Raw genomic sequence first — 18,608 nt, 5'->3', positions numbered from 1 at the left:
CCATGGAAATGCAGTGAAGTTATTAAGTGGTTAGTTCTCCAGTAAAATATGCATTTGCAAAACAAACCAACCAACAAACAAAAGAACAAAAAAAACCTTAAAATGATTTTAAAAGAAAGGAAGTGAAAGACAAGTGGATACCTTCTCATGCAGTCCAGTGCTCGGATGAAGAAGTCCTTGTGCAGCTGGTGCTCATCTCTCAGGATGGAGCACTGTTCAAGCGTCACTGACATCGATGTCCTGTCTTTGGCACTTTTACAACAGGTGAAACGAATACCATTTAGTTTGCGACAAATCTGTAACACAGATGGACAGGCCGTTTATTGTTCTTTGGCTGGTTACTCTAGGGTGGGACTCCTAAACTCTTCTTGTCTCAACACACTAAATTTATGTTAATATGTGATAGTTTCGGTTGGTTCGATCTGCTCTATTGAATGTAAAACCACAGCTGGTCGTTTCAAAAGCCAGTGTAACAGATTTTAGGTAGTGTGTATGGTGTGAGGCGTGGGACTGTTGAAACCACAGGGGTGGTCAATATCCAGCAGAGGCAGCAATGCTCCCTGAAGGGGGCCCAGCTGTAGTGGATAACCCTAACAATCACAGCTTAGGAACAACACCTTAATTGTGAAGGGGCTCAGACACTTGATTTGAATCCTAAATAACTAATGTTGTCTTACTTTTAAGCAACCTTTGCTAGTTTTGGTTTTAATGTTAGAAAATTTCAAACATCTACATGGTACCAGCACAGCAGATGAGGGAACCACTAACCACTTATCAATACAACTAATAAGAATAAGGACACCGCCCCCTCCCCCCCAAAAAATATTACTGCTAATTGCACATCTACCGTGTTCCGGTGCCCTGCTAATACATTTCATATAGGTTTGAAATTTAATTAACTGCACATGAACCCTGGAGGAAGGTATAATTATTCTCATTTTACAGGCAAGTACATCGAGGTTTGGAGAGGTTAAGTAACTTGTGTACAACACTGTCCAGCCAGGATGTTAATGTAAGTCCACCTAACTCTAAGAATCAAGTCTTTAACTTCCATTCTATTCTGTTTTTATCTGTAATTCCTTCTTTTTGCGATTCTGCCATAAATCAGGAGAAGCAATAATCTCTTTTCTCATCAACTCATGGTTAACAGGTGAATCATTCCATTCTTTTCTCTTCCATATCCCTTGGTAGAGCCCTGATACCAGATACCAACAATCAACTTTAATATCAACATGTAGTTAACATAAATCTGACATAACACAGGCCTGCTTTATTATCTGCCATCAAGGAGGCCTTACCAGTTGCCTTAACTGTTTCGAGAAGAGGATATAATAATACAGTTTATCAAGGTTTTATACCATCTATATATTTTTTTTTACCAATACAAGATTTTATATATTTTTTTCTTATTCTTTTTTTTATTATTGCTTAAAGTATTACAAAGAGTATTACATATGTCTCCTTTTTTCCCCCCCACCCTTGACAATCCCCTGGCCTCCCCTACCTCCCAGTGTCTTATGTCCATTGGTTATGCTTATATGCATGCATACAAGTCCTTTGGTTGATCTCTTACCTGCCCCCCTCCTGCCCTCCCACCCTCCCCAGCCTTCCTGCTGTAGTTTGACAGTCTGTTTGAGGCAGTTCTGCCTCTGTATCTATTTTTGTTCATAAGTTTATAATGGTCTTTATTATCCAGAAATGAGTGACTTCATGTGGTATTTTTCCTTCATTGACTGGCTTATCTCACTTAGCATAATGCTCTCCAGTTCCATCCATGCTGTTGCAAATGGTAAGAGTTCCTTCTTTTTTATAGCAGCATAGTATTCCATCGTGTAGATGTACCACAGTTTTCTAATCCATTCATCTACTGATGGGCACTTAGGCTGTTTCCAGATCTTAGCTATGGTGAATTGTGCTGCTATGAACATAGTGGTGCATATATCCTGTCTGATTGGTGTTTCTGGTTTCCTGGGATATATTCCTAGAAGTGGGATCACAGGGTCAAATGGGAGTTCCATTTGTAGTTTTTTGAGGAAACTCCATATTGTCTTCCATAGTGGCTGCACCAGTCTGCATTCCCACCAGCAGTGCACAAGTGTTCCTTTTTCTCCACATCCTCTCCAGCACTTGTCGTTTGTTGATTTGTTGATGATAGCCAGTCTGACAGGTGTGAGATGGTACCTCATTGTTGTTTTGATTTACATCTCTCGGATGATTAGTGACTTTGAGCATGTTTTCATATGTCTCTTGGCTTTCTGAATGTCCTCTTGGGAAAAGTGTCTATTTAGGTCCTTTGCCCATTTTTTGATTGGATTGTTTATCTTCCTTTTGTTAAGTTGTATGAGTTCCCTATAAATTTTGGAGATTAGGCCCTTATCAGATATGACATTGGCAAATATGTTTTCCCACACAGTGGGTTTTCTTGTTGTTTTGTTGATGGTTTCTTTTGCTGTGCAGAAGCTTTTTATTTTGATGTAGTCCCATTTGTTTATTTTCTCTTTAGTTTCCAATGCCCTAGGAGCTGTATCGGTGAAGAAATTGCTTTGGCATATGTCTGAGATTTTGTTGCCTTTGGATTCTTCTAGTATTTGTATGGTTTCCCGTCGTATATTTAAGTCCTTTATCCATTTTGAGTTTATTTTTGTGTATGGTGTAAGTTGGTGGTCCAGTTTCATTTTCTTGCATATATCTGTCCAATTTTCCCAACAGCATTTATTGAAGAGACTATCTTGACTCCATTGTATGTTCTTGCCTCCTTTGTCAAATATTAATTGAGTGTATTGGTTGGGGCTGGTTTCTGGGCTCTCTATTCTATTCCATTGATCTATATGTGTGTTCTTGTACCAGTACCAGGCAGTTTTGAGAACAGTGGCTTTGTAATACAGCTTGATATCTGGTATTGAGATCCCACCTACTTTGTTCTTTCTCAGGATTGCTGCAGCTATTCGGGGTCTTTTTTTATTCCAGATGAATTTTTGGAGAGTACGTTTTAGGTCTGTGAAATATGCCATTGGTATTTTAATGGGAAGTGCTTTGAATTTATAGATTGCTTTGGGCAGTATGGACATTTTAATGATGTTGATTCTACCAATCCAAGAACATGGTATGTTCTTCCATCTGTTTATGTCTTCCTCTATCTCTTTTTTCAATGTCCTGTAGTTTTCTGAGAAGAGGTCTTTTACCTCTTTAGTTAAGTTTATTCCTAGGTAGCTTAATTTTTTTGGTGCGATGGTAAATGGGATTGCTTTTTTAGTCTCTCTTTCTGCACATTCACTATTGGTGTATAGAAATGCCATAGATTTCTTGGCGTTAATTTTGTATCCTGCTACATTGCCGAATTCTTTTATTAAGTCTAATAGTTTATTGATGGAGTCTTTAGGGTTTTTAAAGTATAATATCATGTCATCTGCAAATAAGGACAGTTTTACTTCTTTTCCAATGTGGATGCCTTTTATTTCTTCTTCTTGTCTAATTGCAATGGCTAATAATTCCAGTACTATGTTGAACAGGAGTGGTGAGAGTGGGCATCCCTGTCTTGTTCCTGTTCTTAGGGGAAATGGTGTTAGTTTTTGTCCATTGAGTATGATGTTGGCTGTGGGTTTGTCATATATGGCTTTTATTATGTTGAGGTATGATCCTTCAATTACCACCTTGCTGAGAGTTTTTATCAAAAATGGGTATTGGATTTTGTCCAATGCTTTTTCTGCATCAATTGATATGACCATGTGGTTTTTTTCTTTCAATTTGTTTATGTGATGTATCACGTTTATTGATTTGCGGATATTGTACCATCCTTGCATCCCTGGGATAAATCCTACTTGGTCGTGGTGTATGATCTTTCTGATGTACTGCTGGATCCGATTTGCTAAGATTTTGTTGAGGATTTTGACATCTATGTTCCTGAGGGATATTGGCCTGTAATTCTCTTTCATTGTGTTGTCTTTACCTGGTTTTTGTATTAGGGTGATGCTGGCTTCATAGAATGAGCTTTGAAGTGTTCCTTCATCTTGGATTTTTTTGTAGTAGTCTGAGGAGGATAGGTTTTAGTTCTTCCTTGAATGTTTGGTAAAACTCCCCTGTGAAGCCATCTGGTCCTGGGCTTTTGTTTGCTGGAAGCTTTTTGATGACTGCTTCAATTTCTTCCATAGTTATTGGCCTATTGAGATTTTTAGATTCTTCCTGATTAAGTTTTGGAATGTTGTATTTTTCTAGGAATATGTCCATTTCCTCCAGGTTGTCTAGTTTGTTGGAGTAGAGTTGTCCATAGTATTTTTTAACAATCATTTGTATTTTTGTGGGATCTGTTGTTATTTCGCCTCTATCATTTCTGATTTTGTTGATTTGGGTCCTTTCTCTTTGCTTCTTGGTGAGCCTGGCTAGAGGTTTGTCAATCTTGTTTATCCTTTCAAAGAACCAGCTCTTTGTTTCATTGATTTTCTGTATTGTTTTTTTGGTCTCTATGTCATTTATTTCTGCTCTAATCTTTATTATCTCCTTCCTTCTGCTCACTATGGGCTTTTCTTGTTGCTCTCTTTCTAAGTCTTTGAGCTGTAGATTTAGATGATTTACTACCATTTTTTCTTGTTTGTTGAGATAGGCCTGTAGAGCTATAAACTTCCATCTCAGGACTGCTTTCATTGTGTCCCATAGGTTTTGGATTGTTGTGTTTTCATTGTCATTAGTTTCCAGGATGTTTTTAATTTCTTCTTGGATCTCATTGGTAACCCAATCAATATTTAATAACGTGCTATTCAGCTTCCAAGTGTTTGAGTATTTTGAGTTGTTTTTATTGTAGTTTATTTCTAATATTATGGCCTTGTGGTCTGAGAAGATGCTTGGTATGATTTCAATCTTCTTGAATTTGGGGAGACTTTGTTTGTGACCCAATATGTGGTCTATTTTTGAAGATGTCCCATGAGCACTTGAGAAGAACGTATATTTTGTGGCTTTGGGGTGAAGTGTTCTGAAGATGTCAATTAAGTCCATCTGATCTAGTGAGTCATTTAGGATTGCTGTTTCTTTGCTGAGTTTTTGTCTAGCGGATTTATCCAGTGATGTCAGTGGTGTATTAAAGTCCCCTACTATGATTGTATTGTTGTCGATCTCTCCCCTGGTATCTTCCAGGAGTTTTCTTATGTATGTGGGTGCTTCTGCATTGGGTGCATATATGTTTATCAGGGTTATATCCTCTTTTTGTATTGATCCCTCTAGTATTATGAAGTGGCCTTTCTTATTTCTTGTTATGGCCTTCACTTTGAGGTCTATTTTGTCTGATATAAGTATTGCTACCCCAGCTTTTTTTTCATTTCCATTTGCCTGGAAGATATTTTTCCATCCCTTCACTTTCAGTCTGTGTGAGTCCCTTCTAATGAGGTGAGTCTCTTGTAGACAGCAAATATATGGGTCATGTTTTTGTATCCATTCAGCCACTTGATGTCTTTTGATTGGACCATTTAGTCCATTTACGTTTAAAGTTATTATTGAAAGGTACTTGTTTGTCGCCATTTCTATTTTTTTTTTTTGTGGCTGCTTTCTTTCTGGGCTTTTTAGTTCTTCTTTTTACACCAGTCCCTTTAGCATTTCTTGCATTGCTGGCTTGGTGGTGATAAACTCCCTTAGCCTTTTTTTGTCTGTGAAGCTTCTTATTTCCCCTTCAATTTTGAATGATAGCCTTGCTGGATAGAGTATTCTTGGATTCAGCCCTTTGCTTTGCATTACTTTGTAAATTTCTGTCCATTCTTTTCTGGCCTGATGTGTTTCTGTTGAGAAATCATTTGATAATCTGATGGGGGATCCTTTTTGGTAACTCTCTGTTTCTCTCTTGCAGCCTTTAAGATTCTGTCTTTGTCTTGTACATTTGCCATCGTTATTATGACGTGTCTTGGTGTGGGTCTTTTGGGGTTCATCTTGCCTGGGACTCTCTGTACTTGTGTAACTTTTTTCTTCCCCATATCTGGGAAGTTTTCTGACATTATTTCTGCAAATAGATTTTCTAATCCTTGCTGCTCTTCTTGTCCTTCTTGCAGCCCTATTATGCGTATGTTACTTCGTTTCATGTTGTCCCGAAGCTCCCTTAGGCTCTCCTGCTTTTTAATTTTTTTCTCCAGTTGCTGTTCAGATTGAGCTTGTTTCTCTGCCTTATCTTCTAATTCACTAATTCGGTCCTCTGCTTCTTCTAGTCTGCTGTTGAAACTTTCCATGGTGTTTTTGATTGTAGCTATATCACTTTTCATTTCTTCCTGATTCTTGCATAGGTTGTTGATTTTCTCATCCATCCTGTGAATGAATTGTACAACCATTATTCTGAATTCTTTTTCTGCCATGTTGCATGCTTCAACTTCATTAATGTTCTTTCTTGGTGACTCCTCATTGTCTTTCCTCTGGGGGTTGTTTCGTCTCTTCATTCTGATTATCTCCTGATGGTTCAAACGTCGAGTTGCGTGGGCCTGGGCCATGGGCAGTGGGGGCCTCCCACCACCCTAGTGTCACTGAAGAGCTCTGACACTAAGATGTGTGGTTGTTGTGGGTTGGTGGGAACCAGGCTCGCTCAGAGTCAGTGTTGTTAGCGCTCAATGTGGCCTCGCATGCGCCCTTAGAATCAGGGACCCTGCCTGCACTGTGCTGAAACAGAGACCCCCCTGAAGCGTGTTGAAAACCAGAGCCCCCTAGCATGCGCCAGAAGTCAGAGTTCCCCAGAATCCAGTATCAGAGTCTCTGTTGCTTCGGGCGACCTTGCCTTGAGAATCGGGGTCCCTGTGTGCCCTAGCACCAGGAATTGGAGTTACTGGCTCTTAGTATGAATGCACAGGGAATCAGGATCTCAGGCGCAGGTGAAAGGAAACACAGTCAAGTCACTGGTGCTTTGTGCTGCCTCCTGCCCAGAGAATCGGGGTCCCTGGGCCTGTGATATGCGGGACAAATTCCCGGTGTTTGCGTGATTGATCCCAGCTCAGGGCTCAGAAGCTGGCAGTGCGCGTAGGCTCAGTTCCTGGGGTTCGCGTGTTTGCTCCCAGCCCAGGGCTCAGAAGCTGGCAGTTCCAAGGTGCTCGCGCACTTCCAGGCTAAAGTTCCTGGAGCGCTGAGGCCCTGGCAAGGGGTGGGTCTATCAGTTAGTTACTCTGGCACTGCCAGCAAGTCTGCGGGAAGGGGGGATGGGCTCTGTTACTCACGGATCTGCCGCGGGGATTTCTGAACTTTTGGTGTCCACAGGTCTGTAGCTGTGGTAGCAGGTCTCTGTCCCCAGTGGCTGCAGGGTTCTGGTATGCGTCTGAGATCAGACTGGGTGGTGCTGAGGCCAGGATCCTAGTCTCAAGCAGCTCTGTTTCCCAAGATGGCGTGGTCGCCGTGCCTGTGCTGGCCGCCCAGGATTGTCCACGCAGGGAGCGGGACTCCGCTGCCTAAGACTGCCCGGTTTAGCAGCCCCTTAGAAGACTTGCAGAATCTAACTGTCCCTAGCTCATACACACACACCACCTATACCATATTTTAATGGTGATTCTTAGCCTAGGATTTACCAGTCCTTATTATTTACCAGTACCTTATTTGGTACTTTCTCATTATTTCCAGTAGAAGTGACTAGAGAACTGTGAAAGCATGATTTTACCATACAATAATTTTCCATCTAGAGAATTCCAATCCATTCAAATAAATAGTATTTCAAAAAATTTAATATAAAATAACAAAGGTTGGACTATATTCATGGTAATAAAATATAAATCTTGCTATCTACTTATCAGATATGATTTTTTAAAAGAATGAATTTTCAAATACTATATTATCACTATTATTTGTGACATCCTACTAAGAATACTGAGTGTTCTAAATTTAAAATTGAAAGGAAGCAGGGCCATTTCATCAGAGTAGACAGGCTGCATTTTTACAACACTTTTTAATTATATGAGGTTAATTTAACACATCTGATTGGCATTTGATCTTCAGATTCTCATTTTTATTTTTTAAAATTTAGTTAAGATAAAACCAAAAGCTTTATCTTTTTCAATTAGAATGTTAAAGCTTATCAAAAGCAGGATTTTCATCAATAGATTTATAGAAGGGGAAAGGAAATAGAAGCAGAAGTAAAAGCTTTTTTGAAAATGTCAAAAGGGATTTCTATATTTCTTCATTTTAAGAGTATTATCATGGGCCTTGGTTTACAGGATATTGAAACTGAGGTATCAGCCTACAGATATGCTATTAATAATAAAGTTAATATTCCCACAGAATGCTAAATTTCCACACTGTGCATATGTGTATTCATCAAGACAGGTACTTTCACACAAAGAGAAGTTGTGAGTAAGCCACATTTGGCCAGTATATGAATTTTAGAACAGTATTTCAGAAATGAATGGAATTAATGGGAAAACTTTTTTATATATCCAAATGGGAAAGTACATATACTAAGAAAAAATATACATTTGTGTTTGCATGTGTGCATCCTTCACTTTCCTATTTACATAATTGCATGGTATGTATATAATGACATGTATCTGTCCCCAAGTTGCCAGATAGCCTTGGTAAATGATCAGACTTCCTTCAAGCTACCATGTTATTAGGGAAAGAGCAAAAATAACTTACAATCTGCCTTTGTGAAATTTCTGTGAGAATTAACAAGCATAGTAGTGTTTGAAGATATAAAGAGCAGTCACACTGGGGAAAAAACTATTAAAACAACCTTCCTGTAATGCACTATGGTGCTAAATGGGACCAGTGTAAATGAGCCGCCTGAAAGCCATGTTTCATATTGTTACCTTTGATGTTCTTCCCTGGGGCTCCAAGGGGGCATGAAGGGAAACTAAAGCTGCTTTCCTCTGCCTTGCTCTTGGTAAGTTATTTTATCTTTCAACTTATGGTAAATTATCCATTCCTTTTCCACAGAAGAGAGGAAATAATATTGGATTATAATGTAAGCACTGACAGTAGGGGGAAAGGCTCTGTCTGAAACACTATTGATAGCGAATGAATAGAGTATGCTAGCAGTTGGGTTAACCTAACTCCAAATTACAAGAGTAATGCTGAGAGCAACTACACACATGGAATTCATCATCGAGAGCTCCAAGGTTTGCCTTTCCTAATGAAAAGATCCATTCCTTAGGGTCTGAATGTTTAGCAAAACTTGTAAGATTATCCAAGCTATGCCTGAAATGGTTGCCAGATAAGAGCTTGCAAACCGCAGGCAAGATGCTCTTGCTCACTCTTGTAGAAATCTGGGGTGGGAAATCAGGAAGATCTTCTACCCTGAGGGTGTCATTAACTGAGAAAGAACCATACCATATATAGCTCATTACCCTGAGAGCAATCTGCCAGTAATACATTCTATGCCAATATCTAAATTAGCAAACACATTTACAAACTCATTAATTGAACAATATGTCCAGGAGCCTTACTGAGGCTTTAAGTCAGAGATCTGATAACTACATTCTGTTGAAATCATAAGTCTCTCGAGCATGAGATGGGCTGAAACATGCAACATCAAGAAAATTGAGGACACTTCCTTCTAACCTCCAAGTGTCAAACATATCCAAGATTTGTGAGAAAAGCCAATTGAAGGATTCTTTCTCATTGAGTTTATCTTGTTCCAATTTGTGTTCTAGTCTACTGATAGCACTATGACAATGCTTTATCTCCTAGACAATGGAAGATGACATCTGGTAACTCAGAGTGCTAATGTTGGCCCCTATCGAGTAGACACCCAATATTGATTGCTGGTCCTCGCGGTGACAGTGAGTAAGGTCTAACAGGACAGTGCTTACCGTTGCAGCTAGCCACATGATTTCTACATTCTTCCTCTTTTTGGCTTGGATATTTTGATGGAGATTTTCTAATAATCCTTTTAAATCATTTTGTTCATGAAAATGTGAAATGTCTGAAAAAAGGAGAAGAAAAAGAAACAACATTAAGCTGCTCACAAAATTTTCCTCAATATATTTGCAAATGCAATCGATGACAACAAGTGGTGTTATTTGGAGCAGACTATGTAAGGATAATCATACTTATTAATCCTCTAGTTTTATTCTTTATTTAGACACATGACTCAGTTTCCCTATTCTGTGTAATTGTGGTAATGTCAACTAGTCTCATATAATACCAGTGGTTCTCAACCTTCCTAATGCTGTGACACTTTAATACAGTTCCTCATGTTGTGGTGACCCCCAACCATAAAATTATTTTTGTTGCTACTTCGTAACTGTAATTTTGCTACTGTTATGAATCATAACGTAAATATCTGATATGCAGGATATATTTTCATTGTTCGTGACCCACAGGTTGAGAACCATTGCATACTAACAAGAAAAACATTCTTTTTTTAAAAATTGATTTGAGAGAAAGAATAAGGGAGAGGGAGAGAGAAACACAAATCAGGAATCAAACCCACCACCTCTTGGTGTATGGGATGAAGCACCAACCAACTGAGCCACACCGACCAGGGCAAGAAAAACATTCTTAATGATGATGACTGCTTCAATCATAGCATGGCATAGATGGATATAACCTTCCATTTTTCATTACTGAATAGCTAGTCTGAATCAAGAGACTATATGGGGTAAATATAAAAATCCTGCAAAAACACTGATTTAAGGCAACCTCATGTCAAGATTCTTAGGAGATTTTTTTCACAAGGTTCACAGTCAGAGGCAGAGTCAAATAAAAAACCTAGTCTCCCAACTCCTATGCCAGTAATTAATTTTCCCCAAATCTGTGCTAGTGTCTTCACAATTAACTATGGGTATTAAAAAGCAATCATCTTAACACAATGGACCAGCTTCTTCAGAATTCTGAGACTCCAGAATAAAGCATAATGATTTTTTAAAATAATTTAGTTTCATTGTTGACATGAAGATATTTTTAATCAGCCATTTTAAACCACCTATACAGCTCCTAAATATAAACCAAATGGCTATCCTTTGCCCATAAGGATAATGCTCTAGCATAGACAGACATGATATTCCTTGTAATTTCACCCCCTCTCCCCACTGCATGCTTTTTAGAAGGGATCATTTTGATGTGCTTACAGTTTTCAAGTCACTATTTCCATGTCTGTCATGACAAAACTTGCCATATTCAGAGCACATCCCTATCAATCCAACACTTTACTTGCTGCCAAGTTTTTTTCAACATGACAAAAATCTTGCAGGCCACAGAAACTCAGATCTGGTTCTTGAAAGAAGTATCATAAGTAATGACTAGTTTGTAGATTAATAGATGAGCTTTCAAGATATAATGATAGAGCCTTACATAGCCACTGAAAATCATGGTACCAATAGAACATACATTGGTTTTAGTCTGAAAATCAGTCTCCTAAAATGTAAATATAGCCAATAAGTTTTGCTTTTTGCTCCTCACTCCTGCATTCCTCTAACAACAAACTTAGAGCAACTAATCTCTATGCCTATCTCCATAGGAATATCATTTATTCAAATGGGGTTGAATAATGTAATAAAAAAGGCGAAAGTACAAAAATGTTCATTGCTTTGTTTAATATTTTTAAAAAATTTAAATTTCAAAGAGAGAACAGTAAACTGTTACATCGTGCTGCAATGTAATATATAGGTAAAATAAATAAATGCTGTATGTAACATCATAAATATATACAAAACATGTTGAGTAAAAATTGCAAATTATAGCAGGATTCATATAAGATAACAGCAATAATATAAAGTTAAATGTGCAAAGCTGTACCATATTTTCTATGGTTGCATACATTTGGAGTAAGAAAGTGTATGAGAATGTAAAACACCAAATTCAGGGTATTGATTTGCTCAGAGGCAGGAGGGTTAGAGATGGAAACCAGACAGGGCTTCCCCTTTAACTGAAAATATTTCTTTCCTACAAAATCTGTGAGGCTGAAGGACAAGTTCCCTAGTGTTTGTTATTTGATGATCTGTTTTTTGTTTGTTTGATTGAAACTTTCATAATTGTTTTTAAAGAAAGCACCCAGCCCAAATTCTAGAAAAGTGATTTCTAGTGCCAAATCTTGCTCCAACTTTGATGTGTGGTCTTGGGCAAGTTGCTTAACCCTCTGTCCCTATTTTCTCAACTGCAAAATAAGGACAAGAACCCTGTCAAGTTTAATTGACTTGCAGTGGAAAACAATTAATAAAAGTCTTGGCAGAAGAGGCTACATCATTAAATTCTGTGTCAACTCTGAAAAACAGAGGAAGACATTCAGAGCTCTTAAGAGAGTTCATAGCCTCGGATAGGATGCCAAGCTTCTCAGAATTTATCCAAAGTAGAAAACGTTCTCTTATACATACACAGGTGCACAGTGATCACGATCAAGAACATTCACAAAACCAGGGACTGACTCCCACCGCCTCCCAATGGAGCAGAACAGCCAAGTACACATGCACTTTGGAGTACACCCTTTCTCCTTGTTTCGTCAAATGGGGCTTCTTCAACAAGAGTTCTGAATCGGACATTGACCTGAATCAAAGACAGGGTGTTGAGCGACGAACAGGAATAGGACTGTGAACTCTCAGCTGATCGAACTGTAACACTAATGAAGCCAAGGCAATAGCCTCATCCATCCCCTCATTGTCAATTATTTTAAGTTGTCAGAGTCTCAGATGAAATGGAAATGAATCCCAGCACCTGTTCCACTCACTTCCCACTGCATAGCAGGCATAAAATCTACTTGGGATCAATCACGTTCTCACTCTGAAGTCAATCGATACAATTCCATCACCCTTGAAATCAGGACTAGTTCAGGGATGTGCATCTAAATCTAAGCCAGTCAGAACCTGACTCTAACCTGGGCAATTGTTGCAGGGGTATGGATGCAAGTGATCTGTGATGTTCCAGGTGAGGGAGGCTCAGGACTCTGTAAAACGCAAAGGGGAAGAAAAGCTCTTTGGTTGAGGATGGGAATAGTTCATGGCAGCCATCCTTGAGTCACAAAGGGACAGTGTCAACACGAGGAGTAGCAGAGGAATGAAATGGGGTGGGGGAAATCATTTTAATATTGCAGAGCCACTAAACCCATTATATATTGGGCAGGGATATGAAATATTGTAAAGATAGTTTACAATATTCAGCTCACACAGGGCTCTGGGTGTTTTTCCTTCTTAGCTCACAGGGCCAGGCAGCCCTCCCTTATAGGGCTGACACAGGACTCAACTAGTGGAAGCATTCCAATAGACCTGGATGACAATACCCTTCTCCTTTGTTTGGGAAAAGTGCAAGAAATGGACATTATCAAGAGACAAGAGAGAGGTCTGAGATGATAAACTAATACTTGCTTACTCCTCATTTAAAGGATAGAGAAAGAAGCATTTCGTCCAACCAAATCACTATCACATTTGCTCCAAATCATATAGCAAATGTGATGGTGACTCTAAAACATGGAATAGTTTGTGCTAGTGATTTATAGAAGTGCTTTATTTTATTATTTGCTAACCCCAAATTTAGGTGTCTCAATGATCTAGGTGGGCATGAAAGGGGCCTTGAAAGGTTTCTGAGATCATGAACCCAATGGGAAGAGCAAGGAGAGAAGTACTCATATCTGCCCCAGCAGAGTCTCTGCAGTTGGTCAAAGAGGGCAGGTAGGATGTGAAGGGAAGTACATCCTGGTGGTTCAGTGTGCCTTAGAGTCAAGGCAGAGAGAACAACCGTCTGAGAGCTGCATCACTTTTCAAAGATGCAGAAGGAGAACTCCACAGCACACAGTACCCAGATAGAGCCAACAGACCTCCCGGCTGTCAACAGTTCCGGCACCAATTTCAGATATTTACTTCTCGATTCAGATGAAGACAGCAAAGATTTACAGGACATGGCTTTTCCATTCTTAGGATCTCCATACTTGGCTCAAATAAAGCCCTTTCCCATTAATTACTAATGCAAAATAGTTTTTTTTCATATCACTAAGTTTTCAAGTAATTAACAAATTTGAACTTTATCAGTATGCTGGCTACCAAAGAATTTCCCTGTACTAAATTTCATTTTGGCATTAAAATATTTTATGTGAAATAAAATAAACCTGCAGGTGAAATTTTCTAACTACGCATACACACATGCGTATACATATGCCATTATGATATTTTAAGGCAAGAGTCACTGTGTTATGAAAAGATCTAAACACTCCGCCACCTAAGATGGTTCAAACTAAGTGTCAGAATAGAGATCAGTGAACAGAGTGCGAGTGATTCAGTGACAGATAGAGTTTTATTACAGCTTTTGGTTATAAACATAAAAATATTTCTTACTTTATTAAAACCTGATATCTTATCATTGTGAATACCTCAATATCCCAACATATTTATAGTACTTATGGATGAACTCCAAAGACATTCTTGATTCTCTGACTTTGGACTGCTCAAATGCTATGTGTTTAATTTTATGGGAAAAAAGAACTGTGGAATTGAACAATGGAAAAGAAAGAGAGAGAGAGAGAGAGAGAGAGAGAGATTGAAAATAAAAGAAGAATCCACAGGCATAAAACATATTTCTATAGGCTTAGATGCCTTAATAGTTTTTCACATAAAATTGCAGTAAGTATATGTGATAAATTGGTTTCTTATTTTATATCACTTTATATCCCCTATAGAAGTTGTATTCTATCTGATTTTCTCCTTGGATATGCATGATGCATCTGATGTAGCTTATAAAAAAAAAACCTAAACCTTTACTAAAGTCTTTTACATGGTTAAGAATGACACAAAATTTCTATTGGACTCAACTGAGATTTCTAATGATAAGTTTCTTATTTTTACTTTTGGTATTGTCCAGTGGCACTGACAATGTCCTAGCACAGTGATGGCGAACCTATGACACGCATGTCAGAGGTGACACGCAAACTCATTTTTTTGGTTGATTTTTCTTTGTTAAATGGCATTTAAATATATAAAATAAATATCAAAAATATGCCTTTGTTTTACTATGGTTGCAAATATCAAAAATTTTCTATATGTGACAGGGTACCAGAGTTAAGTTAGGGTTTTTCAAAATGCTGACACGCCGAGCTCAAAAGGTTCGCCATCACTGCCCTAGCATGACCAGCCGGACACATTCAAGAGAGCAACCAGGGTAACGAGGCAGGTGTGGACCATGCCACCTTGCCAATCAGCTATGTTGGTTCAGAGAATCTCAAAATTGCTCTCACATCAGCAGCACGTGCTTCTGCCTTCCATTGACCTCTATATCCGACCTCTCCTGAAGATTTATAATCAAGCAATTATTATTGTTTTCTATAACTCTCAGACTTACAATCAGGAGGCATCTTTTCCATAAATATTGTGTAATATTCTTTTAGAAGTTCAAAATTTTCCTGATTAATACTTTCTTGCAAAGAAACATCTCCAAACCTAAAAAGAGAAAAAAGAAAACAGTAATAAGTCATAAAATAGCACCTTCAAGGAACACATTTCATCTCTCTTTTTAAAATAGATGGCTAAAGTTGCCTAAGGACTCTCCTTTATTTTATTTTTTTTAGAGAGAGGAAGGGCGAAGAGAAAGAAATATTGATGTGAGAGCTTCATATTGATCAGGGCCTCCTGCATGACCCCTACTGGGGATGGAACCCACAGCATGAGCATGGAATCCAACCAGCAATGTCATGGTACACAGGACAATGTTCAGCCAACTGAGCCACACTGGCCAGGGCAGGAGTCTCCTTTTTTTTTTTCAGAAATGTTGCACAATGGTGATTTAAAACACATCCCAGTCACCACTGGCCCTGAGTCATTCCACCAATTTCCTTGACACACCAAAATATTTTCATAATCACCAAATATAAACTTGAATGAAACATCAAGTCTAAAACACCAGCCCCTGTACTTGTACATAACAGATATTCACTTAATGTTGGTCTTCCCACCTCTGTAGGACTATATCTCTGAGACATAGATAGCTTTCTTCTCTCTTTTTATCCCTCCAATCTTCCTCTTCACCCATGAGACTTGAGGAGAGGTCCAGGACTGGACTCTAGGCTGCATATAGACTTACTAGAGGCCTGGTACACAAAAATTGGTGCACTCGGTGGAGGGGGGTCCCTCAGTCCCTGTGCTCTCTCACAGTCTGGGACCCCTCGGAGGATGACCACTTGCTGGCTTAGGCCTGCTTCCCGGGGGATTGGGCCTAAGATGGCAATCAGACATCCCTCTGGCAGCCCGGCAGCCCTCGGGGGATGTCCACTTGCCAGTGGGGAGCAGACCTAAGCTGCAGTCAGACATCCTTAGCGCTGCTGAGGAGGCAGGAGAGGCTCCCACCACCATCACTGTACTGGCAGCCATCAGCCTGGCTTGTGGCTGAGCAGAGCTCCCCCATGTGAGAGCGCACTGACCACCAGAGGGCAGCTCCTGCATTGAGCGTCTGCCCCCTGGTGATCAGTGTGTGTCATAGTGACCAGTCATTCCCAGTCTTTCTGCTGTTAGGGTCAGTTTGCATATTACCCTTTTTACTATATAGAATAGAGGCCTGGTGCACGGTGGGGGCCGGCTGGTTTGCCTTGAAGGGTGTCCTGGATCAGGGTGGGGGTCCCGCTTGGGTGCCTGGCCAGTCTGGGTGAGGGGCTGAGGGCCGTTTTCAGGCTGGCTGGGACTGAAGCTCCTAGCCTCTCCTTTCTTTCTTTTTTTTTAATTCTGGGATTTATTTACCTTCTATAATTGAAACATTGTTGCCATCACTAGCGCCCTTAGCTCTGAGGCCGCAGCCGGCTGAAAGCAGGTATCTGGGGTTTGTTTAGCTTCTATAATTGAAACATTGTTGCTTTTGGGCTCAGAGCCGGGCCACGGCAGGCAGGGAACCTTGGCTTACTCCATCACTGGAGCAAGCAAGCCTCCTGTTCGCTTCAGCTGTGTGGCTGCCGGCTGCCATCTTTGTTGGCAGTTAATTTGCATATTGCCCTGATTAGCCAATGGGAAGTGTAGCGGAGGTACAGTTAATTACCCTTTTTGTCTTTTATTAGATAGGATACACACTGACTAGGGCACATGTAGAGCCCTCCAACCTCTCAGGGAGTAGTTCTGCCAGTATTTTTTTCTGTCCATACCGTGAAGGCCTATACCCTCTGCACTGGTGCTCTTCTGCCTCTTTCTCGAGATGAAACTTTCTACATGTATATAACATATCTTATGTTTTCAATAAGCATTTCCTAGGTTTAAATTAGGGGTTGGGAACCTGTTTTCTGCCAAGGGCCATTTAGATATTTATAACACCATTCGAGAGTCATACCACAATCTCAACTTAAAAATTAGCCCGCTATATTTGGTCAAACGTTTAATTAACTCACCCCTAATGCCTTGGCAGGGTCCAACCAAATGATTTTACAGGCCTTCTATGGCCCATGGGCCAGAGATTCCCCACCCCTGGTTTAAACTAAAAACCTACTTCTCTCTCTCTCTAACAGAAACAGACTGATACAGAGAACATACTGAGTGTTGCCAGTGGGAAGGGGGTTGGGAGACTGAGTGAAAAAGGTGAAAGGATTGAGAAGTACAGATTGGTAGTTACAAAATAATCATGGGGATGTAAAGTACAGCATAGGGAATATAGTTAGTAAGATTGTAACAACTTAGCATGGTGCCAGGTAGGTACTGGAAATATCAGGGCAAACACTAGTTCTAAAATATCTGATTGTCTAACTGCTATTCTAGTACACTTGAAACTAATACCAAATAATATTTAATATAAACTGTAATTAAAAAGAAATTAAAAAATAAATAGAAAGAAAACCTGAATATCAATCTTATACCTGAAGCTTACCTCTCAGCAAGAGTTTGCTGTTCATTGATTCCGACATTAAAAAGTACGGGATGTACGTGAAGTAACTGCCCTTCTTTGATCTGCAGAGGTAGAGTCTCAAACATCCTCGCTGGAAGCTTCACCTCCACCACGTAATGTTCACTGAAGCAAGTGAAGGACAAAGAGAGGAAGTGTTGCTTATTTCATTCGTTTTTATGTTATTTTAGATTCATTGGAAACAAACAATAAAACAGTTGGAATATAGCACTGATTTAGGTTTGTGGCTGCTATCTGCTTATTTTCTGTTATTAATTCATTCAATACTCATTTCATTCACTTCTGTACTAAATTACTTGGCATAAAGGATTGTTTACATGTTTGATTTCTCTCCATTGTTCTGAGTTCCTGTAGGAAAGGAAGAGAGTTTCAGTTCATTGTTGTGTATCAGTGGTATGTGCATAAGAACCTCAATATTTGTTTTATTGATTTAGTTATTTTAAAAAACCAATCGATATCAAGAACAACAAAGTAATTCATGATACATTTCTTAATATAGTGAATCTAAGAAGCCAAATAATTTATAACATTTTTAACAAGTATGGCCTGATATTATTGATGAACCTCCCTCTTTGTGATGGCCTGATGCAAATGTAATAGTTTCATTATTTAGGGCAAACCGTTGGGAGTTCCTTATCATTTTGCAACATTAGCATATCACAGGTGGATATTTTTGGAAATTTCCATTAAAAAATACTCCTAACAGACTGTCGAATCTCAGAGGGTGGGTAGGAAGAAATCAACCAAAAACTTGTATGCATATATGCATAACCCATGGATACAGATAATAGTGTGGTGAAGGCCTGGGGCAGGGGGCAGGGCAGGCTAGAAGGGGTCAGTGGGGAAAAAAGCAGACATATGTAATACTTTCAACAATA

At 39.3% G+C, this 18,608-nt stretch overlaps 1 protein-coding gene across 9 annotated transcripts in view; it reads right to left on the bottom strand.

Annotated features, from left to right (window-relative positions):
* Positions 1-18,608, bottom strand: part of INPP4B (inositol polyphosphate-4-phosphatase type II B) — a 577,521-nt gene that overhangs the window by 49,178 nt on the left and 509,735 nt on the right. For all 9 annotated transcript variants that reach the window (XM_059697959.1, XM_059697964.1, XM_059697966.1 and 6 more), the window contains 4 exons: positions 17,695-17,835; positions 15,199-15,296; positions 9,750-9,862; positions 142-296 (listed from right to left, as the gene is read on the bottom strand). In XM_059697959.1, coding sequence (XP_059553942.1) covers positions 142-296; positions 9,750-9,862; positions 15,199-15,296; positions 17,695-17,835 — 507 coding nt within the window. The remainder of the gene's footprint in view (positions 1-141; positions 297-9,749; positions 9,863-15,198; positions 15,297-17,694; positions 17,836-18,608) is intronic.

Source organism: Myotis daubentonii, chromosome 5 (genome assembly GCF_963259705.1).
Source record: "Myotis daubentonii chromosome 5, mMyoDau2.1, whole genome shotgun sequence".
Lineage (NCBI taxonomy): Eukaryota > Metazoa > Chordata > Mammalia > Chiroptera > Vespertilionidae > Myotis > Myotis daubentonii.
Note: the sequence above shows the minus strand (reverse complement) of the source record. Positions and strands in the feature narration are given on the sequence as shown.